The sequence below is a fragment of the Xyrauchen texanus genome, chromosome 40, assembly GCF_025860055.1.
Source record: "Xyrauchen texanus isolate HMW12.3.18 chromosome 40, RBS_HiC_50CHRs, whole genome shotgun sequence".
NCBI classification, from domain to species: Eukaryota; Metazoa; Chordata; class Actinopteri; order Cypriniformes; family Catostomidae; genus Xyrauchen; species Xyrauchen texanus.
The window spans coordinates 32,380,744-32,406,984 of NC_068315.1; the positions used below are offsets into that span (position 1 = coordinate 32,380,744).

Below are 26,241 nucleotides of genomic sequence, written 5' to 3' on the forward strand. Positions count from 1 at the left end.
GAGAAAGGGACAAACCCGTCTCTTGCTCCTCAGCCAAATCCATGCGAGAGCCCCACAAACTAAGCGTGGATGCTGACTCCCGGAAGCAAGCGAGGCGAGCGCGAAGCACTTTGCCAGAAAGCAAATCGCAGTGCTCGCACCCGCCCTGCTGCAACGCGAGAGCAGCGTGCTCATCCCCCAATCAAACAGAGCAAAACTGATGCGTGTCCTCTTCGGCTATAGAGCGAAAACAGTGGAATACGCATTGTTTGCCCCGGCTTTCAGTCATTCTGTCTTTTAAAAATATATATATATTATTTTCTTAGAAAGAAGAAAAAAGGAGAAAAGGTTCACTGCACACTGCCTAAAAAATTCTAACTCCTAGCAGAGGAAAGAAAGTTTTGACAGGGTTGTAAAACACACACACACACACACACAGAATCGCTCTGAAAAAAGAGGATCTGACGACACCTGGCCACAGGTGCATCTAATGATTACATCAGCCTAGGCTATAAATTCTGGTCAATGTTCACTGACGTGTTACACACATATTCACAGCTCGGTCACAACTAGGATTGTTCCCAAAGCGCTTAGCAAAGCGCAGCATCAAGTGAAGCCTTTTGTAAAGGGAACAACGATTTGTTCATGAATCAAACAGATCCAGTTCTCAAGTTCAACTGAATGACCCAATGATCCAGTTGCAGCCGTACAACAGCTAGTTAGTGATGTTTCGTTCATGAACTAATCTTTTAAGTGAATGAATCGTTCTCGTTCACCTCCATACAGTGACTCACTATAGCATGAGCCAATAGTTTTCATGTGTACACTGTGAAGAAGCATATCATTTTACCCATTGAATGAATATGCCCCATCACACAACTAGTCGGTCATTTGAGTCCGAATGAGATGAGAGATGGTTTGTGAATGAACTGAATATACTGGTAAACTCATTCGCGAATGACTCCTGAACAAAGATCTGCTGAATGACTGAACGAGATGGAGGCATGTAGTTCGTTCAGTTCAGCATGAGTCAACTACGTTCAACAAGGAGAAAAAAAGTTTAGACAAGTTTATAGGTACAGTATACACAAAACATGATCCCAAATTTATGAATGTGTAAATTTGGCATTTTGATACACAGTGTAAGATATTTAGGCTTTTCTTAAAGTTTTCTTTTCTTGGTAATAACTAAGCCCAACATTTTGCTAACATAGGGACAATAAGACCTGCCATTTGTAGTGAAAATGGTTATGGTGATTCAATTCTATTTTTAAAGTGTAAACTCATTTGTAAACTCGTAAAAAAATTCAATTTGTCTTCCTTTGTCATGCTTTTAAAGACTGACTTCAGCGTGAGCCAATATCATTCAAGAGTGGGCTGTGAAGGAGTATATCATTGGTTGGACCCACTAAACCAACACACCCCTTCACTGAAATAATGAAGTGACTTGTGTGCAAAGGTGTAACTTAAAAATATGGTCAGTGTACGAATCGAATGAATCTGAACAAACCTTTTGTTGAAATTGAATCAAAAGAATCAAGTCACTGAAATTAATCAAAATCATCACCACTAATACAGGTTTGGAATGACATGAGGATGAGTAAATGATAACATAATTTTCAAGGTGAACTATCCCTTTAAGAGAATGTCAGAGATTGGTCAACATACCGACAAGCAAGGCCACAATTACTCCACTGACTCTCTGTTCAAGAACCTTCTCGATCTCTGGCTTCGGGCCCTTGCTCATGACAGTCAGGGCATTGGCATGGGATACGGAGCGTACGGTTGCTGCACTCAGCCAAGGTACGCCGAATATGGCACCTAGTCCTCCCATACTGACCAGGATGAGAAGATCCATGTGGAACCCAGAGCCCTTGACCATTTTTCTCTCTGGTTTACTCACAATTAGTCTTTAAAAAAGAGAGGTAATTCAGAAAAGATCTGCATATGTAAGTTTCAAGAATGCAAATCATTCTTCAGAGGAAGTTTAATTATATGTAACTCTTTGTAAATGTATCTACTATCTGCTATCTAGCATGCAACCACATGCTGACTTAACCTGCCGTGACTGCGACAAGTGACAATTTAAACTGTATTTGACTGTTATACCCCGGAAATAATCTGCAACACTGCGCTAGTTTAAAGGAATAATCTGGGTTAAATACAATTCAAGATAAAAAATAAAAAAAAACAGTATAGGCAGCATAATATTGTTTACCACATAAAATAATTTAGATTTGTCCATTCTTTATTTAAAAAAGCAAAAGCAAAAATTGCAGTAACAGTGGGTCATTTACAATGAAAGTGAATGGGACCAGTCTTTAAATACTAAAAAACACATAAATTCAAAAGTATAGCCACGGGATTATACATGATTTTAATGTGATCAAATTGTTTACTAACATATGTAAAGTTATCTCCAATATTACAACTTTTTTTGTTATGGTAACTAAACCCTGTAATTGGCTTATCCCTGTATTGGCTATAACTACACATAGATAAGGTTAATAAGCAATTTTATCATACTAAATTCGTGTTAACACGTTTAACTCTCCCATGGTATTCAGTCATTTTCGAATACCATAAATGGAGATTTAGATTAAAAAAGGACTTGAATATTGTTCTGTTTCTCACCCACATCTATTATATCACTTCTGAAGATATGGATTTAAACACTGGAGTCCATTGGATTACTTTTATGTTTTATTTATGTGATTTGTGGTGCTAAAACGTGTGATCATTCATTTGCATTTTTTGGAACTACAGAGCTGACATATTTCTCTAAAAATCTTCATTTGTGTTCTGCTGAAGAAAGAAAGCCATACACATCTCGGATGGCATGAGGGTGAGAAAATTATGAGATAATTATCATTTTTGGGTGAACTATCCCTATGTGCTAATATTTGAATGAGCAATTGTTTGCCAGAAGTTTGCAGCTCTTCACCGGCAGTGGTGAACCTCCTGCAAACATTGGGTGGAACTTCTGGTTAAGATTAAACAATTGTTATGTATTAAAGCAGCATTAAAATAAGAGAAACTTGGGAACAAAAAACACAATTACAGCAAGGCGATTGTTCTTCCCCATCCATCTGTTATTGATGACGGGTGGGAGAATGATGACCAAATATCACAAATAAAAAGCATTTTAGTTAGTTGTTAAGTCTTTGTCTAGCGATGAAGAAGCTATGTGTTACTTGAAATACTCTGATGCCCTATCAGCACCTTCACAGCAGTAAGGTTGAGCATGTTTTGCAAAAGTATTCAGACTCCTGAACAATTCTCTCATATTACCGAATTAGAAATGGTACACTGAAATTTCATTCTGATTAATATTTTATTTTAAAACACTGAAACTCAAAATCAATTGTTGTAAAGTGGCATTGTTTTTTTGTTGGGAAATATTTTTATGAAAATAAAAAACTGAAATATCTTGCTACATAAGTATTCAACCCCACACATTAATATTTGGTCGAGCCACCTTTTGCTACAATAACTGCTTTGTAAGTATTTTGGGGTACATATGCACCAACTTTGCACACAGTGACAAAGTGATTTTGGCCCATTCTTCTCAGCAGATTTGCTCCAGGTTTTCAGGTGGTTTGGGTGACGCTTGTGGACTGCAATTTTCAAATAGTTGCACAGATTCTCAATAGGATTGAGATCAGAACTTTGACTGGGTCACTGTAGGACATTTATCTTTTTGTTCTTGGAGCCACTCCAATGTTGCTTTGGCCTTGTGCTTGGAATCATTGTCATGTTAAAAGGTGAATTTCCTCCCAAGCTTCAGGTTATTAGCGGACTTAAGCAGGTTCTCTTGTAGTATTTCCCTATATTTTGCTTCATCCATTCTTCCTTAAATTCTAAAAAGATGCCCAGTCCCTGCTGATGAGAAGCATCCCCACATCATGATGCTGCCACCACCATACTTCACTGTACGGATGGTGTGTCTTGAGGCATAGGAAGTGTTAAGTTTGTGCCACATATAGCGCTTTGAGTTTTGGACAAAAAGCTCAATCTTGGTCTCATCTGATCTTAAAACCTTCTCCCACATCGCAGCTGGGTCACTCACATGCTTTCTGGCAAACTCCAGATGTGCTTATATGGAGTGGTGGTGGCGTAGTGGGTTAAAGCACATAACTGTTAATCAGAAAGTCACTGGTTCGATCCCCACTGCCACCACCATTGTGTCCTTGAGCAAGGCACTTAACTCCAGGTTGAGATCCGGGAATTGTGGTAAGTGTAGTTTTTAGACAAAGACAAGTGAAACACGGGGCAGACAACAAGGGAATCGTGACAAGTGTACTGTAGTTTTAAATGATAAACTATACTTCTGCTTAAGCTATAATTAAAATAATTGAATTTAGTTTTGTGCCATTTTACTTATAGCTTAAATAGCTATTAGACAATAGTAATATTTTGTAATTTTTTATATAAAGACACACTAGACACATATATGCTTATAATGTGCAAAGTATTCTTTTTTGTGTCAAATTACATTCATTTTGTCCATCAACAGTGTACTGTCACTTTAATGGTGCGTGAGCAGCATTGCAAAAATAGACTCGGAGCAGAAATCCCAGCAACGCAGCTGCTCACCCGATACTGAAGTTATGCTCTGATGCTCTGCTGAAGCTTCAGATATGAATGCTCTAACATGTTAACATGGGGTTCCAAAACATATTCGCTCCACATACACCTTGCTCACGCTTGCGATGTGAAACAAAAACCTGGCCAGAGACATGGTGCACTGCCTAGGGAAAATTACTGTACCAAATCATGTTTCTACAGTAATAATATCACTCACGTGGTAATCTGAGATTCAAGGAAGATGAGGATAAACACCAACATAGCTGGGATAATGCAGGCAAACATCATCCACACAGGGAAGGTCTTGTGTTCACCCATTGGGTTGATTAACCAGCCCCTCATCTTAGGGTTGGACACCTGAAGACCCTTAGGCACTATCAGTTTCTATAACACAAGTCAAAGGTCAGAGAGGTTATAACAGCAATTGTACAGGGTTGGATCTGAATTGGTGCCATAAAGATCTATCTTTAAATGCAGTCTTTTAAGCATCAGCAAAAAAAACAACCCCCCAAAAAACAGAAAAGTAATAACATTTTAATTAAGTATAACATTATAAAAATAAAAATAAATGTCAGTTTAATGTTGAATTCCATTGTAATATTTACAAATACACATATACAGTTCAAAATTACACACATACCTGAGTGTATGCATCCTCAATGTTGATATCCACAGCAACCATTAGGAAAATAGCAATGGGAACTCCAAAGTCACCAAGCAAACGTCGAATCTATGAAACAAACATTCAGAATAAGATACAGATACTTCCATTAATGGAAGCTTGCCAATTTGCCTGATTTTTATCATAATATTTCAGAATTTAGAGATCTATACAGACCTTGCCTGGCAGGAACTTGCCGTTTTTGAACATACGCAGGTAGTAAGCAATGGAGAAACAGCCAAACATGAGACACATGGACAGAAGAGCGGTGTTGGGATAAGCCCGGTGTTGAATGTCCCTCGCGACAGTCACATTGCCTGTAGCATTATCAATAAATCTCTGATAGTTGACAACTAAGTGCCACGGGTCCTCCACTGTACTGTTCAAATGATCGTAATTGAGATTAAGAGGATGTTCTCCAAAAATCTGTGATGGAGGATGAAACAAAGAGTTGGATACTGAAGTTAATGGCTTGAATGAATACCATCACAACAATGCTCTAGCACTTTCTCTGTCTTGCATTTCATTAAGTAAATCTTCTAAAGATGAGTTATATCCACTGAAATATGGACGATTCTGCTCAAAAGGTTGATTTTGTGCATAGATTAAATTTCAGATGCATCATGAAGAAATAGCATGCAATTTTTTTTCCCCGCACTTAGTCAATTCAGACTTTTTTGCGGTTTATTCTCATGTTGGAACACACTGACATAGTAATTGATGTATGTCGTCATGAAACGTCCTTGTTACTTTCGTAACCTCCATTCTCTGATGGAGGGAACGAGATGTTGTGTCGATGTAGTGATACTAGGGGTCACTCTTGGGAGCCCGAGACACCTCTGATCTTTGATAAAAGGCCAATGGGAATTGGTGTGGTATATGCATACCACTCCCCCGAACATACAGGTGTAAAGGAGCTGGCGTGTGAACCGCTCATTCAGGTTTTGTGCTGAGGAGCCGGGAGAAGGTCCCGGCCATTTCAGCGGGTAGTCCAGCGTTGTAGCAGGAGGGACACAACGTCTCGTTCCCTCCATCAGGGAACGGAGGTTATGAAAGTAACTAGGACGTTCCCTATCTGTCACTCACTCGACTTTGTGTCAATGTAGTGACACTACGGGTCCCTATACGAAATGCCACAACTAGCTGAACTGTGTTACGTGAACTGGCGTTACGAGACAGCACACCAGGCCGACATGTAACCTCCCCCAACATTGTTATGAGTGTCAAACGGCCCTTCAGGGACAAGTCAACTGCTCAAAAAATATGGACAGGCAAGCTCAGTCATGCCTCTTTTTTTCTCTCCCCAAAAAAGTGTGAAATCTTTCAACCGACTGGTGCCACCAGTGTCTACGTCGGGTGGGTGGGGTCACTCCCAAGGGGAAGACAGCACGGAGACCACACCCCAACCAGAGGGGGGGTATTTTGAGTGGAAATACGCCACATGGTCTTGCCGAGCCATGTTGGAAGTATGTCATGTGGAGAAGCCCCAAGGAAGGTCCTACCCAATGGGGGAGGAGTTTCTACAAACATGGTGACTGGGGCCGAGGGGCTTCTGCCGAAGGAAGACTTACCAACAGGGAAATGATTTAGCGGAAGATATACGTTGCATGCACATAGCCCGGTCAGGGTCTCAAGATCACGTGAGAGTAGTCCGAACTCCAGGCATGTCTCGCTGACAGAGAACAAATCTACCTGCGCCTGCCCAAATTGACCCCAAATCAGCTGGACCACCTGAGGGTGGAGTTTCCACTCTCCCCTGCGGGTAACCTGTCATGGCAGTGTGTCCGCTGCAGTGCCAGGTCTTCTACCCTCTTGATGGAAGTAAGCGCAGTCAGGTGGGCAGTCTTTAAAGTCTGCCTCATCTGACTCCAATGGCTCAAAAGGGGCTCCCTGTAGACCCTTAAGGACTACAGAGAGGTCCCATGAGGAAACGAGGTGCAGTCTGGAGGGATTCAACCTCCTGGCGGCTCTCAGGAACCTGATGATCAGGTCGTGCTTCCCTAAGGACTTACCGTCCACTGTGTCATGGTGTGCTGCTATAGTGGCTACATACACCTTCAAGGTGGAGGGGCAGAGTCGCCCCTCCAACCTCTTCTGCAGGTGCCAGATGCCTCGTAGAGGGAGCCCTAGCCTGAGTGATCGTGTCTACCATGGCGGGGAGATCTTCCACGTCCTGTCCAGGGGCCAGACATGGAGATTCCAGAGGTCTGGTCGCAGGTGCCAGATTGTGCCCTGTCCCAGAGAAAGAAGGTACTTCCTCAGGGGAATGGGGCTGTCGCGAGGAGCGTGAGGTCCGAGAACCAAGTCTGGGTGGGCCAGTAGGGCTGCTACTCGTCCTCCCTGACCTTGGTCTGTTCAAGTAGGCTCACTGGGGGAAACGCATATTTGCATAGTCCAGAGGGCAGGCTGTGTGCCAGCGTGTCTACACCGAGGGGTGCCAGGTGGTCAGGGTGTACCAAAGCGTGCAGTGGGAGGATTCCCGGGGAGTGAACAGGTCCACCTGCGCCTGCCTGAATCGAGTCCAAATCAGCTGGACCACCTGAGGGTGGAGTTTCCACTCTCCCCTGCTGGTAACCTGTCATGGCAGCACATTCGCTGCAGTGTTGAGGTCGCCCGGGATAGCCTCTGAAACAGTTTCAGTGGAACCGCTGTTTTCTGTCTGAACACCTTCAAACAGGTCCGTGGGCAAATACGTCGAGTTGATTCAGAAATTTTCTTCCGAGCCGATGGTCGTATATGCAGTCAGCAGCATGTTACACACCCCTTCCTGTTCCTCTGACGCTGCCTGCTGTTGGATCTACGATGCACATCAGTAGTTTTCTCCTTCTCTGCACAGCAGTGCACTTTGCCCCTAGGTGCTTCGACAGCGCAGTTAAAAGAGTTATTTTCTCTAAAAGAGTTAGTTTCTCTAAAAGAGCAAATACACAGCTGGCGTTGAACGTCCTTTACAGGACGTGTTTCTGCCTCTGTGTAGTTTCTGGATGCGGTTCATTTCCTCCCACCTCTGATGGTCATAAAAGCTGCCGTGCGTGCCTGGGCTGCGATTACACACAGGCAGCGTTTTATGAATGGTTTATGTTCTCAGTGCGAGAACATAGCCATGGCAGCATTGCAGTTGCCTCCTTCCTACGAGATTGAGGCAGGCGCCGCGGGCGATGGAGGCGTTTTGGTGATAATGACGGGCTCTGTTCACCGGGTAAATCCCCTCGAACCACCAGCCTCCCCGGTACGCTTGCTTCCGTTCGAGCTTGGGATGAGTGCAGCCTGCTTCACGGCCCCTTGGTCCCTTGAGCTCCCGGAAATGGATGACGACATCGCTGCTGCATCTGAGAGCATTACAGCGGTGTCTGATGCTGATGACTCGTCTGGGCCGCCACCTTCGGGTCTGCTCGCCTGACGCACAGAGGTCCACTATGCTTTCCCGGGTACCGCGAGCGCCAGGCTGGATTGGTTCCGCGGGCATTGGTTCCCCCTCACGGCTACTTGATTGGTTCCGCGGGCATGTGCGCCGCTCACAGCTGCGCACCCCCCGGTTCCTTTCTTCCCAGACATGCATGTCGAGTTGACTCCTCACTCCTCCGCTCTCAATACCCTCGCGGTGGAGCAGTCCCAGACCGCTTCAGCCCTGCATGCCATGGCCCTTCCTGCAACCAACACCAGGCCAAGGCACTTCATAACTTGCACTTGGGTAGTCCTGTCCTTGATGTGCTGCAGGAATTGCGCTCAATGACCGATCGCGCCCCCCGGGCCACGAAGGTCTGAAGCGCCGGCACTCAAACAGGCGATGGCCACCCTTGTGGTCCAGAAATGGAATCTATGGACTGGACCTGGTCGAAATACGGGAGGTAGACAAAGCACGCTTTCTCGAATGCCCCTGTCTCCAAGCTCTGTCCATTCGGCGGCACCGTTGACGACTCTGCCCAGCAGTCCTCAGCGGTGAAGAAGCAGACAGAGGCATCCTGTCCTGCCACAAACCTGCCGCCAGGGGCCATGAGAAAGTGGCTTTCTCCTTCTCTGCACGGCAGTGCAGTTTGTCCCTGGGTGCTTCGACAGCGCAGTTAAAAGAGTTATTTTCTCTAAAAGAGTTAGTTTCTAAGTAAGTGCTTCAAGTCTTTTCTCAACACCAGAGCCTCTTGAGGCGCGCAGCCTCGGTGACCTCAATGTGGTAGCGTACGCGCTGTCACGACAATGCTGGCCCGGTGGAGAGTGGAGGCTTCACCCCCAGTCGGCTCAGTTGATTTGGGAATGATTCGGCAAGGCTCAGGTAGACCTGTTTGCCTCCCGAGAGACCTCCCACTGCCCGCTCTGGTATGCGAGGAACAAGTCACCCTAGTGGCTCCCTACTGGCCCACCCGGGCCTGGTTCTCGGACCTCATACTCCTCGCGACAGCCCCTTCCTGGCGAATTCCCCTGAGGAAAGACCTTCTTTCTCAGGGACGGGGAACGCTCTGGCATCCACACCCAGACCTCTGGAACCTCCACGTCTGGCCCCTGGATTTGTCAAGAAGATCTAGCTGGGCTACCACCTGCCATCATAGACATGATCAGCCAAGCCAGAGCCCCCTCTACCAGGCAACTTTACGCCCTGAAGTGGCGCTTGTTCGCAAATTGTTGTTCTTCCCAGGCTGAAGACCCACAGAGGTGCACAGTTAGGTCAGTGCTCTTATTACTGCAGGAGAGGTTGGAGGGGAGGCTGTCCGCTTCCACCTTGAAGGTGTATGTTGCTGCTATCGCGGCCCACCACGACGCAGTAGACAGAAAGTCTTTGGGTAAGCACGACTTAATCATCAGGTTCCTAAGAGGTGCCCGGAGGGTAAATCCTTCCCGGCCAAGCCTGTTCCCCTCCTGGGATCTCTCAGTGGTCCTCGTGGCCTTCAGAGACCCCCCTTGACCCTCTAGAATCAGTTGGAGTCAGGGCCCTCTCTCTAAAGACTACCCTGCCAATCGCGCTCACCTCCATCAAGAGGGTCGGGGACCTGCAAGCGTTCTCTGTTAGCGACACTTGCCTGGAGTTCGGTCCGGCAGACACACATGTGATCCTACGACCGCGACAAGGCTACGTGCCCAAGGTTCCTACCACGCCCTTCAGAGACCAGGTAGTGAACCTGCAATCACTGCCACGGGAGGAGGCAGACCCAGCCCCTTCGTTGCTGTGTCCGGTATGTGCTTTGTTTACCTACTTGGACCGCACGTAGAGCTTTAGACGTTCTGAGCAGCTCTTTGTCTCCTTTGGTGGATAGCAGAAAGGGAACGCTGTCTACAAACAGAGGCTTTCCCACTGGGTGGTGGATGCCATTTCATTGGCCTATCACACCCAGGCCGTGTCCCCCCCTTGCGGGTCCGAGCACACTCAACAAGGAGTGTTGCGTCCTTGGGGGCACTGACCAGGGGCACCTCCCTGGCAGACTTATGTAGAGCAGCGGGTTGGGCAACACTAATACCTTTTGCGCGATTTTACAATCTCAGGGTTGAGTCAGTATCGTCCCGTGTTTTCTCAGGTCCAAGCCTGTAGAACTCTGCAACACGCTGACGGACTGGCCGGGTGGATCGCTTACACCTAGCACCCTTTCCCTCAGTTGGGGTAAAACTGTGCGCTTTCTCTTCCAGGAGATTCCATATATTCAGATCCCTGGATGACTCCTCCCTAGCCCTATAAGTCCGCAATTCAGCGGAGGAATTCACTGACCCAATCCACTGCGGGTACTCAAATCTACCCTGTACTGGAATAGGTACTCCACAGGTCGGGACTCCTCCTGTGTGTATTTTCCGCAGTATGGTCCCCTTGCGAGTGGACCCGCGTCTCCCTTAGGCAGTTCCAGCTGCCCTCCAGTCGCCGTGCTGTAGCAACTCCCCCCTCCTTGAGGCTGGATCTACCACCGCACCATTTTTTCCACATTTGACCTGAGTGGCCCATGTAACGTATTTTGCCACTTTACCTCCCCATTCCTGGTCAGATGTTGTCTACGCATGGTCTTTTCCCAACTGGGTAAGACCCCCTTCCCACGATGCGTGTAAGGTTCCCAGCCGTTTGGCTCTATGCGGGAAACATAGAGAGAAAAGAGGCCCGGCTAGGCTCGGCCCATTTCCAGGTTGGCAAGCGTCACCTTGTTCCCCTGCTTCGGGTAACCAAAAGGATTCCGACGACTTTGTATGGGGCATTGGGGAAGGGTACGTGCAGTCTGACACAACTGGTCACATTTGCACGTGAAATACTTCCCCGCTCTTGTGTCAGCAGTACACGTACACGGCTCAGCACATGGCGTGATTTGAATTGGACCCCTAATGTCGCTTCTTCGACACAACGTCGAAGTGAGCGACAGACGGGGAAAGTCTAGGTTACGGATGTAACCTCCATTCCCTGATGGAGGGCACGAGACGTTTTGTCCTCCTGGCCACATCGCTGAGCCGAGCCACTGTAGTGGCCGGACAATTTCCAGCTCCTCAGAAAAATCCTGAATGAACTTGACAAATTTGCCAGCTTTTATACTCGTATGTCCGGGGGCGGGGTATGCAAATACTGTCTGCCTAATTCCCATTGGCCTTTTTTCATAGATCAGAGGCATATTCAGCACTCAAGAGAGACCCCTAGTGTCACATCTTTGACACAACGTCTCGTTCCCTCCATCAGGGAACGGAGGTTAAATCCATAACCTAGACTTTTTCATTTAGAACTAAGCACATTTTCCTCCCAATCTCATTACCATATGTGTCTGGAGATTTATTTTTATTTTTAGTTCTCATTATTCATGATGGGGATTTGTATTAGATTTGCATTATTATAATACAGAATATAATTTGAGTTTTTTTTTATCATAAACATAAATTAAAGGTAATACTAACATTTTGTATAAATAGTTTACAATTTAAATACCATATCATATTTATTTTTCCATTACAGTAATGTGAATGAGATTTACATTTTTTTTTTTTTACAGTAGTGAGAATAGGGATGGGGGTTGTTCATTGTCAAGAAAAAATATAACAATGCAAAAAATCTTAATGGTCCTGAAATTTGTGAATATAAGGATGTGAATCTGAATGGATTGTTGCATATTGAGAATTCAAGATAATTCTTCAAAACATTAAAGTAAACATGAAAAAGCATTCATACAACCCAGCGATGTGCTGTATTTCAGAGTGAAGAATATTCAATTGACTGTATTTTGAAAAGTGGGCCTTTATAGAAGGTAAATAGTGTGAATTTTGAAGTCATGTTGACTTCCAAATGTTGGTGATGTTGATGAGGTTTGGTGTGTTTGTTGACACAATGTGTGTCTTTTTTTATGTTGTAATGTGTACCCTGCCGAGTTTGGCAAATGTCTCGTAGATGAAGATGATGGAGATGAGGATGGAGAAGATCTCTTGAGTGAAGCGGGAAATAAATCGGACCAGGAAGCTTCCTTCCAAAGCAACAATCACCACGACGATGACCACCAGCCACATGCCAACCCACACTCTGCTAACGATGTACTCAATATCCTGAGACTTACAGAACTACAGGCAAGAGGAAGAGCAAGATATCACTGAACACAACAACACAAGAAATGGGCAGTGTAAACATGAAAAGATTGTTTCTCAAACTGTGACACTTACAGAACCTTATGAAGAACCTCGTTTCCTATTTTAACTCATGGAAAATATACATTACAAGTGCCTCAAAACATTTCCTTTAGAATGGGGTTACTGAAGGAACCATTAACAGTCTTGAGAGTTCTTACAGAATATTCTGTTACATTTTGCAAGTTCCTATGAGAACTGTCATTTTTGAAAGGGTGTCTAGAGGTTCTGCACCATTGTAGCAATCAAGTCAAGTATACATTCATTTTTACAGCATGCTGTATTCAAATAAATGTTCTTCAAATAGACACTCACACTAAAGAAGGCCTCTTCAAACACCAGCAGAGGCCCAGAGAAGCCTATGACTAGTACAGGTTGGGCAGCAATCAGGCAGAAGATAAAGCCCTGTACTGCAGTGGAGATCATTAGCTCTGACACACCCATCATGTTATCCACCTTATCAGCTGTGAAAAAAGGATGAGTGCCAAACAACAGACATTACATAGCTAGAAGTATGTGGACATTCATTTACAGGTTTGGCAAAGCCCATTACTTCCTATGAAGATGAATCTCAACCCTACACCATACAATTCCATTCTAGAGAATTGTGTGCTTGTAAATTTGTGGAAATGGTTTGGGTAGTTGCCTAGCCTGCATCATGCCCAGACCTGAATCCTTATTGACCGCTTTTGGGATGAATTGGAACATCCCATGAAAATTGGGCCTGACCCAAATGCGCAACATCAGTGCCTGACCTCACTGATGCACTTGCATCGGAATGTGAGCAAATCTGAACAACTATATTCCAAGATCTAGTGGAAAGCCTTTTGATAACAGTTTTCCCTATTTTTGCCAATGGTTTTGAAATGAAATGCTCAAAAAGCACACTGTGTTCAGGTGTCCACGTACTTTCGTCCATGTAGTGTATAAAGGTTGCTATTTTTTAAATACATTATTTGTGTTCCCTGTCTTCTTTAGACTAAACATTCATACCAAGAAGGCCTCCAAAGGTGATGGCAGGGGAGAGTGCAGCAAAGTAGATGAAGATGATTGCAGCCACCACCTGAGAATTCATGGCATCAGTGATATCACTGACGTAATGTTTGTATCGTCTCTTCAGGTCTTTGATCATGCCACCGAATGGAACACCCGTACGTGCCAGTGGATCCTCAGAAGGGCGACTTGATGATTTTGAAACTATGGGAAGACAAATTAGTATTAGATCTGTGTTCTCTGGCTTTTTGTTAAGTTAACTCTTTAGGGGTGCAAGCAGCTGACTACCTTGTAAGATATAATGTAATGTCTGCTGGCCATTGTCACAGATTATAAAACAACGGTCACATGATTTTCAATTTCTGCCTGATTATTATTATTATTATGCCATTTTAAATGAGCTGAACAACCTTTTATTTATTTTTTTGTATCCAAAACATTTGGTCCAATTCATGCAAATTGTGGATTGTATCATGTGCAGAAACACCCCAGACAAAAAGGTACTCAGGAAATTTTGATTCATTAAATAGTTTGCCGGATACGAGCCAATTACATTTTTGGCTGTGGCCTGTATTAAGTAATGGACCTATATCTACAGTATATCTGAACCCAATGTCCAAACTTAATGAACCCTTGTTCATATAAACACCTTTAAAATCTGAGGACAAACAGTATATTTAATTAAACTCTGCCTCTAGGGGTGCCATCACTAGGAAGTTTTCATAACTCTTTAAGGAAGTTAAAATACAACACTATTATTCTGAATCTTCCTCATTTGGAAATTGTAGTAATTTTCTTCCACCCCGAGCAGGATACGAACCGGTAATTACTGGGATGAGAGTCGGACGTGCTAGCAAGGAGGCTATAAAAGTCATGGCTCTAGCCTCGGTCAATAGTGCGACTCTTAAAGCCAGGAAAGTGAGGTTTACAGACTGCACAGGTATCATGTACCGCTGGCTACAATTATGTCAACCCCTCTAAACCTAACTCCCATCTGGGTCACGGCACCAGTTTTATGTAGCAGACTTGCTAACACTCCCACAAGAACTCAAGCCAGGGACAACAGATCGGGATCAGTTGAGTTCATCTCCCTGACCTCCATTATGAACGTTGTGATTAGTTAATTGGAGCTTGTTGTGCTTTCCTTATATGGATACGGTTGGTGCGGAGTTTTTTGGAGTTTTTTGGATTGATTGAGGTGTGAGGCGAAGGAGGATGTGGAGAGGAGAGAAAAATGGGAAATGGAAGAACCTGTGTTTACGTGTGAACAGTTTATGCTGCGCATGAGTTAGAACTCGCCCTGCAATACCAAAGATTGGGTCGTTGAGCACGGCATTTGATGTGAGGGTGTATAGAAGGCTATATTCGAATGAAATTGATTGATACATTGAGATGTGGCTTGTGTTGAACTGTTTATGGAAGACCTGAAACGGACCGATTGTTGTCGTTCACCAGGTGGGTAATGGTTCATATTGAATGAATGGCATGATATGGGTTACAGAGCCATGTAAACTTAGATGCATGACCTGAAAGACGTGTCGCGGTTGTGGGATGTGAACGACGCATTGCGCTGTTTGCGGTGTAATGGGAGTTTGTCGCATGGCCCAAAAGACACCACAGTTGCAGCGATTGTACAGCGAATTGCACTGTTTGTATGAAATCATTGGAGTTTGTGCCTGAGAGTTGGATTTAATAGATACTATAAGAGCACCATTTGCAGTAGTGTGGCAAATAATACGACTTGTTTATATTTTTTACATATAATAGATTCTACAGAGAAATTGAAATATTGTGACAATGTTCTGACAATCTGTGCTACCTGCTCAGGATGTGCTACCAGCAGTAAAAACTGTGATGTGTAAAGCTTAAACATGGGTAGCACAATTCGGGAGGCATGGGAGAATGGTACCAAACGGTGTGTACTAAAACAGCAAGAAAAGTGTTAAAAACCTAGGTAGCACATCTTGTCAGGCAGATAATACCTATCAGGATGTGCTAACAGCAAAATCACATTGTGTGATATGACATGTGGCTATTCTAAGCCCTAACCCTACCCCAAACCCTAACCCCAACCCTAAAACTTTGCAATTATAGTGTTGGTAGCTCATCCTGATAGGTAGCATTTATTTTCAGGACACTAATGTCGGTTTACACCAATTACTTTAAATTTGGGTGGAGTGTGAGATTATTATGGATTGTTTAAATGCTTTAGAAGCAACAATAAGGTTCTATGGTCAAGCTTGTTAAGAGTTTGTAATCCAATGATTCACGTGAAAGTAGAGAAGGCTTGTCTGTAACATAAAATTATGTTTTTTTCTCTCCTTTTTCTCCCAATTTGGAATGCCCAATTCCCAATGTGCTCTGAGTCCTCGTGGTGGCGTAGTGACTTCGAGATCCGAGACGTCAACCCACACATCTTATCACATGGCTTGATAGCGCATGTTGAGGCTTCAGGCCATCCATCGTGGCCTCCACACACAACACACCATGCACCCCACCAAGAGCAAACCACATTATAGCGATCACCCTGGCCCCCCCCATAAAATGTTGTGTTGATTTTTTAACTGCGCGAAGCGTTTGTCCTGGGTGGGAGGAGGGAAAGTCATGTTATGGTCTAGAGATGAGTAGAAGTTTGTAGAAACGCTTGCTTCATGGTTTTTGGGGCTGTGAGGCGAGCTTGAATGCTGGGCGGAGGGGAGACATGTTTCAGAATGATTATGAATGAGTTGGATGTGGTGCGCGATCCACCTCTTGCGGAGCCAAATACGGCTCATGTCTGTTCGGGCAGAGGCTATGTATAGCTGTAGTGAGGTCAGAGGGGGAGCTGCTGCGGCAGCGAGTCATTTGGAAGGCGTTCGCTTGTTGCACGCTGTTTTCCGAATAGAATAATCACACTCCGAAGTGCGATTTGAAGGGAAAACAATCGTGATTGTCATGTTGGAAGAAAAGTAATCGCTGAATGGAGCATGCTCTAAACGATCTGAACGGCAATGAGGCTGACATGAATCACTTGTGCGGGAGAACCAGATTGAAATGCTGGGGAGCATTGGAATGATGCTTTAATTAAATAGTTAATCTTTTGATTCCCTTGCGTTCAAATGAAGCTGTGCTAGAGCTCAAGTTTCATGACGCCGGAGTAGCACCCGTTCACGGAGGCAGGTTTACGTGATGGACCGCTCCAGGTGGGAAGTTTAGATAGGAGAACATGTGAACAGCCATAGATAGACATTTGTACAGTGCCAAAGCAGAAAGTTTGCAGAAGCAACTTCATGCTATAATCTGCTTCGGCGAATAGAGAATAGAAAGAAAGACTGATTAAAATATAACACTTAACGTGGTAGCAGTCAATTCTGTGAAAACAAATGAGATGCTGTGGCAGCTTCTGTTAAATAACGAAATTGTTTGGACGGAAGAGCTGTTCTGATGAAGGAGAATGTTTTGCAACGAAGTTACATCTTACTGCAGACCCAGTTGAGACACTTGCACAGGTCTCTTTGTGGGCAATGTGTGGGGCCGAATGCCAGAAGACTCAATGCCATGTAGAGGTACTATATACTCTTAATCTGGCAGTGTGATTGGTCAGATTAAATTACTTGCTCCTCCAGAACCTTTTTAAATGAAACTCTATTTTGTTGTGTGTGCCTTCATAGCAGTGCAAAGAGGAATTAAAGCATGTATGTATAAATATACACTTGGATCAAGTGTGTCAAGTAGATTTGTCATGGAACATGTGGTCTACTTTGTATGTGTACTCACATTTGCGAGGTTTTACATCCAGACGCAGTTTGGGATCAGAGGGGCGGAGTCTCTCCATCAGAAGTTTCTTCTGGAAGGGGATGAGTGCCGAGAGCATGGACTCATTCTGTATCTCTGTGGGGGGGATCACGATACTGCAGTCCATGAAGTCTTCCACAGCATCAGTCAATTCCCTGTCACTCTGAGCCTGGAATGCTGCCTGGTTAAATACCTAAAGTGTGTGTATGTGTGTGTGTGTGTGTGTGTGTGTGTGTGTGTGTGTGAGTGTGAGAGAGAGAGAGAGAGAGAGAGAGAGAGAGAGCAGAGAGAGAGAGACAGGTGTAGAGGGTTAGGACAGTGATCTGGGAACAGGGCCTAATTAGCTAAGTCATGATGTGCATCTAATTATAGAAAACTTTATCCTTCTAATTTATACTTCTCTCTCATTTTGATCATATATTTAGTTACTGTAGTTCTCTTACTTTGTCAGCTAATAGTGATGCCATTGCTCGGCCACACTCATGGTAGTTCATGTCATTCTTAGATGGGCCGATCAAAATAAAGATGAATCTCGCAGGTACAGAAGCTTCCAGAGCCGACTCCAGCACCACAGCATTACGCAAACGCATGAATGCCACCGTTGGCTTCTCCAGAAATTCCAGAGCACCTGATCAAAAATACACAAACTTAATTATTATTGTGTATTGCTGTCAGTAACATGTGTCATTTGATAATGCACACTTGACTGTAAATGATATACTTGGAATTACAAAATGTGTGTTTTAAAAGCTATTTGTAAAACCAATGGATTTGATATTATACTTGCCAACAAGCACCACAGCGGCCTCTGCACTGTCAGCTGCATCCCTCTTTTGAGAATTAAACAAAACAGTCAGAAAAATGTCAAGTATAATAATTCAAACCATTAAAATTATATTTAAGTTATACCCAACTTGGACACAAATAGCAGGACTCAGTACATTTTCTTGAGAAAGTTCTCGACAGTTGTTTATACATAAAAGGTTTACATTTTAGAAGCTCTCAGTACATGTATTTTATTGATTTAATATCTATTCAAATGTGTGAATTTGTATTTGTATTTGTATTGCACTCTACCTACTAATACCTGTGAATTCTAATGAGATCATTTTACATCATATATCTAGAACAGTTACAAAATGGAAAAGCTTTTGCTCACTCTCTCTGTGACAGAGAATTTCTGCATTTCCACAGGTAAAGTCAGAGGCTGTGTCTCCACTGACTGGCTAGAGAAAAACAAAGAGATAAAAAAAACATGCTTTAAAAGGGTGAACTGGCTTTAATTCTGTCAGGGTGACTACAGACCACATGCTCTCAAAAACATAAAACAAAACACAAAACAAAGCAATTCATATTGTAAAAACTGCTGCTCACTTTTGATTCTAACTCTGGTTCGGAGTAATTGAACGGTTACAGGATGTCCGGTTAGAACATTAAGTCTCACACCAGGGTGTACTTGTATATGATTTATTGTGTGTGGTTAATTAGTTGCACGCACACATATAGGTGCTGGTCATATAACTAGAATATCATCAAAAAGTTGATTTATTTCAGTAATTCCATTCAAAAAGTGAAACTTGGATATTATATTCATTCATTACACTCAGACTGATATATTTCAAATGTTTATTTCATTTAATTGTGATGATTAAAACTGACAACTAATGAAAATCCCAAATTCAGTATCTCCGAAAATTAGAATATTACTTAAGACCAATACAAAAAAAGGATTTTTAGAAATGTTGGCCAACTGAAAAGTATGAACATGAAAAGTATGCGCATGTACAACACTCAATACTTAGTTGAGGCTCCTTTTGCCTGAATTAATGCAGCAATGCGGCGTGGCATGGAGTCGATCAGTCTGTGGCACTGCTCGGGTGTTATGAGAGCCCAGGTTGCTCTGATAGTGGCCTTCAGCTCTTCTGCATTGTTGGGTCTGGCGTATCGCATCTTCCTCTTCACAATACCCCATAGATTTTCTATAGGGTTAAGGTCAGGCGAGTTTGCTGGCCAATTAAGAACAGGGATACCATGGTCCTTAAACCAATTACTGGTAGCTTTGGCACTGTGTGCAGGTGCCAAGTCCTGTTGGAAAATGAAATCTGCATCTCCATAAAGTTGGTCAGCAGCAGGAAGCATGAAGTGCTCTAAAACTTCCTGGTAGACGGCTGAGTTGACCTTGGACCTCAGAAAACACAGTGGACCAACACCAGCAGATGACATGGCACCCCAAACCATCACTGACTGTGGAAACTTTACACTGGACTTCAAGCAACGTGGATTCTGTGCCTCTCCTCTCTTTCTCCAGACTCCGGGACCTTGATTTCCAAAGGAAATGCTAAATTTACTTTCATCAGAGAACATAACTTTGGACCACTCAGCAGCAGTCCAGTCCTTTTTGTCTTTAGCCCAGGCGAGACGCTTCTGATGCTGTGTCTTGTTCAATAGTGGCTTGACACAAGGAATGCGACAGCTGAAACCCATATCTTGCATACGTCTGTGAGTGGTGGTTCTTGAAGCACTGACTCCAGCTGCAGTCCACTCTTTGTGAATCTCCCCCACATTTTTGAATGGGTTTTGTTTCACAATCCTCTCCAGGGTGTGGTTATCCCTATTGCTTGTACACTTTTTTTCTACCACATCTTTTCCTTCCCTTCGCCTCTCTATTAATGTGCTTGGACACAGAGCTCTGTGAACAGCCAGCCTCTTTAGCAATGAACTTTTGTGTCTTGCCCTCCTTGTGCAAGGTGTCAATGGTCGTCTTTTGGACAGCTGTCATGTCAGCAGTCTTCCCCATGATTGTGTAGCCTACAGAACTAGACTGAGAGACCATTTAAAGGCCTTTGTAGATGTTTTGAGTTAATTAGCTGATTAGAGTGTGGCACCCGGTGTCTTCAATATTGAACCTTTTCACAATATTCACGTTTTCTGAGATACTGATTTTGGGGTTTTTCATTAGTTGTCAGTTATAATCATCAAAATTAAAAGGAATGAACACTTGAAATATATCAGTCTGTGTGGAATGAATGTATACATTATCCAAGTTTCACTTTTTGAATGGAATTACTGAAATAAATCAACTTTTTGATGATATTCTAATTATATGACCAGCACCTGTATAATCCACAAATTCCTTAGCTGGCAACACTTCTGACTAATTTAACTGTATGCTTGTATGTCACTTGTGGAAGTGAGGCATCTCGCTGCCCCATCAAAAGGATGTTGGGTGTAACTGGATCTGGGTCAGTGATGTCCGAAGATGTGTACCCAATGGGCAAAGGCATTAGGTATTCCTTCTATTTCAATAAGAACAGTTTGCAATACTTCTTCAGTGACTGTCTGTGCTCTGAGGGTTACTTGCAGGGATGTTTTCAAAGATCGAATTTCCCGCTCCCAGCATCCACCAAAATGGGGTGTATTGGGTGGATCTTCAGGAAATGACTCGGCTTGGATCCGACTGAGGGCCATGAACTCGGATTCTTTATCTTGACGTGAACTGGTGATCACCTTTTCACTCTGGTAAGGTAGAACATCCATTTGCCACATTCTCTCTACATTTGCAAAAAGGTCATTGATGGGTCGCAGCGAGGTGAAGAGGCATTGTTTAGCGGTAAGATGACTGTTCAGATCTTGAGCTGGACCCTGCAGTGTCCATCCTAGACGTGTCCTCACTGCCGCCGGTCCACCAGGGGGACCAGTCTGACTGGCTGTATGGGTGTAGTGAGGTGGGGCAATCAGAGCCAATGAGAAGCAATGGATGTACATTGTCCATCTGTTGTAGAGGTAGCCCAGCAAGATGCTTGAATTTCCTTTTGCAGGACACTGACTGCCTGTGTATGTTCTGCCAGACCCAGTGCCTTGGCTGTGAAGGCGTTACGGATCTTGTAGACTTTACTGGGATTAACAGTTGGGGACACAGTAAAGATCACAGCCGCCCCGTGAAGGACCTGGTTATCCTGTCTCACCGTGCAGAGTACAAGACCCTCTGGTTCTCCCTTGAGTCTTAATTTCTGCACTGCATCATGCAGAATGATGGTCCTCTCTGATCCATCATTTAATACTGCATAGGCCTCCATTGCAATGTTGCCATTTCTGATCAGAACCTTAGTCACTTTAAGCAGCACTTTACTGCCAGAGGTTGGGTGGTCGACATACAAAACTGCACTGAAAGGAACTGCACTCTGCTGAGGTGGCTTGCTTTGGTCATTGACATCATGCAGTACCAAAAGGTACTTCTTATTACACGTTGGGCAGAGATTCTGTAGCATGCAGTTGGCTGCTTGATGTCCACGACCACAACGCCAGCATCGTTTTTTTTTCTTTATCCAGTCTGTCTTCTGGTATTGCTGAGAAGCTTAAATTTGTCACAGCCATTTAAATAATGCTTATTATTGTCGCAATATGGACAAAAAGCTCTCAGCTTCAACTCTCTAACTGTAACTGGTTTAGACGTGGCTGACAACATAGGTGTGGACTGTGACTTTTCAGTTCCAAGCAGAATAGTAGTCAGTTTATGAGGCTGCTTAGACTCTCTTCTCACCTCTCTGCGGCTTACTGAGGATTCCTGCCTTGGGTGACAAGCATACTGGCTGTTGTCTTCCTGTACTTGAAGCTCATATTCCAGCCAATCAGAAAAGTCCAGCAATGTGGGAAAAGTAATTTGCAGAGGTTGGGTGTATCGCTTAAAACTAGATCTGAGGTCATGTGGCAGTTTACTCAGGAGTCGAGACACATGTGATCCACATTCCAACTCTACGCTACCTTTGTGGCCCAGCTGTTGCAACATACTGACAAGAGAGCGCACCTGCAGCCCAAACATCCTGAAGGCTTTTACATCTCCACTCTGTATGTTAGGTCCATCCATCAGCTCAGAAATTCATTGCAGGGCTAACTGGTGAGGTTGACCATACATTTTATTAAGAGCTTTCATGGTGTTTGTGAAAGGAAACCTTGCATTGCTGTAAGAGTCCGCCACCAGGAGTGCCTCCTCCAATTTCAGATGGTCATCATCGGGCATCATCGGGCAGGATGTTCTCCAAAGCAATTCTCAGCCTTGAAAACTCCCTAGGGTCAGGAGACGTAAAGAAGGGGATGGTAGGGGCTGGACCTCTGTAGGGTTTCTCATGGGTAGATGAGGGTAAGATACACTCTGAACTATATTCTGCGTGGGCTGGCCTCCTCCAGTCCTGTGATGGGACCACAAACTCAGGCAGCCGAGGTGGCAGAGAATACGGAAGAGAGTTAGCATACCTGATCTGAGGTGAGTCGCTATACTGTGTTGTAAAGGGGGCTCTCTTGTATGAGGAGGAAGAAACGTTCATGTTTTTCAGGTCCTCGATCAGCTCTGGGCTTTCCACTGGCACTGCCGGGAATGGCTGTCTCTTAGTGGTGGATGGTGGTAGCCTGGAGCGTGGAGCTGGTATTGGGCGGTATGGCTGTGGAGTCTGAATGTGGACTGCTGGAGAGTGAGAGCATGGTGATGGCATCAGTGAAGTGACTGACTCAGGCGGAGTTCTCCGCTCAGATTTTAGGCTTTGAAGCTTGTGACTAAGTGCAGCATTCTGTTGACACATCTCTTGGAGTGCTGAGATGATCTCAGGGAAATGGCTGGCTTGCTGGTGCAAGGCTGCGTTCTCCCGCTTCATTTCCTCTAACATAACTGCTAGCTCTGGTAGCTGTTTCACTGGTAGTTGCAATGCAGCATTCTTTTCTCTCAGCTTTTCAGAAGTGCTGTCCCATTAGTCAGTCATTATCCATTCTGAACACTCTGATGTTTGGCTGATTGGTGAAGTGGATCTGGAATAACCTGTAGTATTTAGTGGTTCATCCTCCAGTACACCCCGGTAGGTAGGCGACCGTGGTTGCTGTCGACGAGGCCCAGGTATGCTGAGCTCATAGTCTTCGAAGTAAGCTGGAGGGTTAACTCGTCTCCTTGGTCGCACAGCAGGGGCTTCTCTTTCTGGGTGAGACATGTCTGTAACAATCCACTATCCGGCTCGAAGGACCATGTAAAAACTGCTGTTCACTTTTGAGTCTAACTCTGGTTCGGAGTAATTGAACGGTTACAGGATGTCCGGTTAGAACATTAAGTCTCACACCAGGGTGTACTTGTATATGATTTATTGTATGTGGTTAATTAGTTGCACGCACACATATAATCCACAAATTCCTTAGCTGGCAACACTTCTGACTAATTTAACTATTAATAAACACATCTACACATCCTTTCTCCATAATATCTTGTTTCCAACTCCCCAGAAAGTTTTGGAACATTCCAAATCACAAACAGAGGCGGGGGAGTTTTCTGAAGGGTGGCCTTTTTTACACATATAGTTAATAGAAAAACATTATACTATCCTTAGGAATAGCAAATTATGAAATTGTGTCCTATGTACTATGTTTAGGGTAATTTTATGGATCTCTACAGCCACTATGATGATCACTATGAACTTTTGTGCTCAGCTATATGAAAAAGATCTGCATGAAGCTTTTCAAGAATTCTAATTTTGTGTCACATAGGAAAATAACAGCATATCAGTTTTGAACCACATAATTTTTTTATTTTTGGGTGAACTGTTTCTTTAAAATTGTTCAGAGAACAAAAAAGTATATAAAAACGAAAGTGTTGACATGCATGGAATCAAAGATTTTGCCCACATTGGACCTAAACTTAAGGAAATGTGTGTTAGTACCTTTGGTTGTGCATTAAAGCTTGAAGAACCTTATCTCTATCCCCTGCCTGGATCTCCTGTTTGCTAATCAGAGCATCCACGATCTTCTCAATGATGCTGGAGAGCATCTTCTCCTCCTGGTCCAGCATCACCACACCTGATCCCAACCAAGAGCATACAAAAAGAGAAGACAGTTAAATCAGTACACAGGCAAAAGTGCTTAAAGAGCACAGAGACACTGAACATGGTTAAACCAGGGGAGAGGATGAGGTTGGGGTTTAGAGTGTGAAGAATTTACATGTTTCCATTGATCATGGATCAGCCAAAGTGTAAATAAATTAGAACAGTGAGAGGTCACTGGAAGTCAAAGAGAGGGAATGAGGCAGAGGATAGGGGCTGTGACTGAGATTTATCACAATACTGAAAAACCCCACTAGGGACACCACTGATAAACACAAGTTCAGCAGGTTTGACAGGAATTGATGCAAGGCTTTTAGTGTCCTTCTTATAGAAGAAACAAATGATCCATTACCATTTTATCTGAACCTGTGCAGTGAAGTTACCTTGTTGCTCACATTCCACAATTTTTGTGACCACTGATATTAGAACAGCATTGGGGCAGCACTGAGACCAGGATGTTGGTGCAGTATAATCCTCCTTGTAATATTTAATAACATTTTTAATTAATAAGACATTTACAAATGTTTATAAAAATATATGCCATGTCTAAAGGTATGTTGAATATGAATGCATATGAAAATATTTGAATAAAAGTTTCATGATATTTCAATTTGAAGGCACATTAACTAAGGATCTATTAATAATTACATAATGTAATGTACCTGTATGTTAATGTTAAAAATATAAGAGTTTCGCTGTTTTTTTTATCAGGTAACCAAGAATGTGCTTCATGTGGCAACGTAAATTAACTACCATATTCAAATATATTAACTTAGAAACATAATTTAATGTGACTGAATCAACCTGACTACATAAAGTTACATAAATTATTTAAGGGTATTGTAGGTCAGGTAGAAACAGCTCATCATTTATGAATATGAGGAAATAAACTAATGAAAATTTCATGACATCTTAATTTTAATGTTCTTCAACTAATTGTAAGTATTTGTGGTGGTGGGGGGGGGCGTGGTTGAGCACCGGCTTGTGAATCACCTGGCAATGATTGTCTCAAACAGCTGTTTGTCATTGCAGTGAGAGTGGAGATGGGTTTTAAGGGTGTTTTAAGAGGGTTTTAATGATTTAGAGTGTGGCTCTGAAAAGCGTGATTTAAGTTTAAAATAAACATACCGTTTGAGTTGGATTCACCGTCTCCCGCATCCTCCTTTCCCCCTTACTGTGAACTTTGTTACAGTATTCTATAATATTATGTTTTTACAACTTCAATTTAGCCAAACTTAGCATAGTTATTTAAGAATATAAGTTAGCATATTATTTAATATGATTAAATCAGTTTGCACAAACCAAAGTCATTTATAAGTGTAAGGTCAGGTTCAAATATCTCCTTAAAGGAATAGTTCACCCCAATACAATTTTCTGTCATCATTTACTCACCCTCATGCCATCTCAGATGTGTATAACTTTCTTTCTTCAGCAGAACATGTGAACATTTTTAGAAATATATTTCAGCTCTGCAGTACAATGCAAGTGAATGGGTGCCAAAACTTTGAATCACATAAATCAGAATAAAGTAGTGGTTAAATCTATGTATTCCGAAGTGATATGATAGGTGTGGGTGAGAAACAGATCACTTTCACATTCTTCATGCATATCACCCCCTACTGGGCAGGGAGAAGAATTTCAAGCAAAAACTGATTGATTCTATTGATCTGTTTCTAAAACACACCTATCATAACACTTCTGAAAATATGGATTAGAACACTTGAGTTGTATGGATTACTTTTATGATGCCTTAATGTGCTTTTTGGAGCATATAAATGTTGACACCTATTCACTTGCATTGAATGCACCCACAGAGCTGAAATATTCTTCTAAAAGTCA

At 43.3% G+C, this 26,241-nt stretch overlaps 1 protein-coding gene across 1 annotated transcript in view; it reads right to left on the reverse strand.

The window, feature by feature from the left end:
• Positions 1-26,241, reverse strand: part of slc4a1b (solute carrier family 4 member 1b (Diego blood group)) — a 43,978-nt gene that overhangs the window by 11,020 nt on the left and 6,717 nt on the right. The window contains exons 4-15 of the mRNA XM_052112433.1: positions 24,244-24,379; positions 18,711-18,777; positions 18,339-18,381; positions 17,995-18,179; positions 17,534-17,744; positions 13,778-13,981; positions 13,100-13,248; positions 12,527-12,721; positions 5,405-5,653; positions 5,207-5,296; positions 4,784-4,950; positions 1,648-1,889 (exon numbers count right to left, since the gene is read on the reverse strand). Of these exons, the coding sequence (XP_051968393.1) occupies positions 1,648-1,889; positions 4,784-4,950; positions 5,207-5,296; positions 5,405-5,653; positions 12,527-12,721; positions 13,100-13,248; positions 13,778-13,981; positions 17,534-17,744; positions 17,995-18,179; positions 18,339-18,381; positions 18,711-18,777; positions 24,244-24,379 (1,938 nt within the window). The remainder of the gene's footprint in view (positions 1-1,647; positions 1,890-4,783; positions 4,951-5,206; positions 5,297-5,404; positions 5,654-12,526; positions 12,722-13,099; positions 13,249-13,777; positions 13,982-17,533; positions 17,745-17,994; positions 18,180-18,338; positions 18,382-18,710; positions 18,778-24,243; positions 24,380-26,241) is intronic.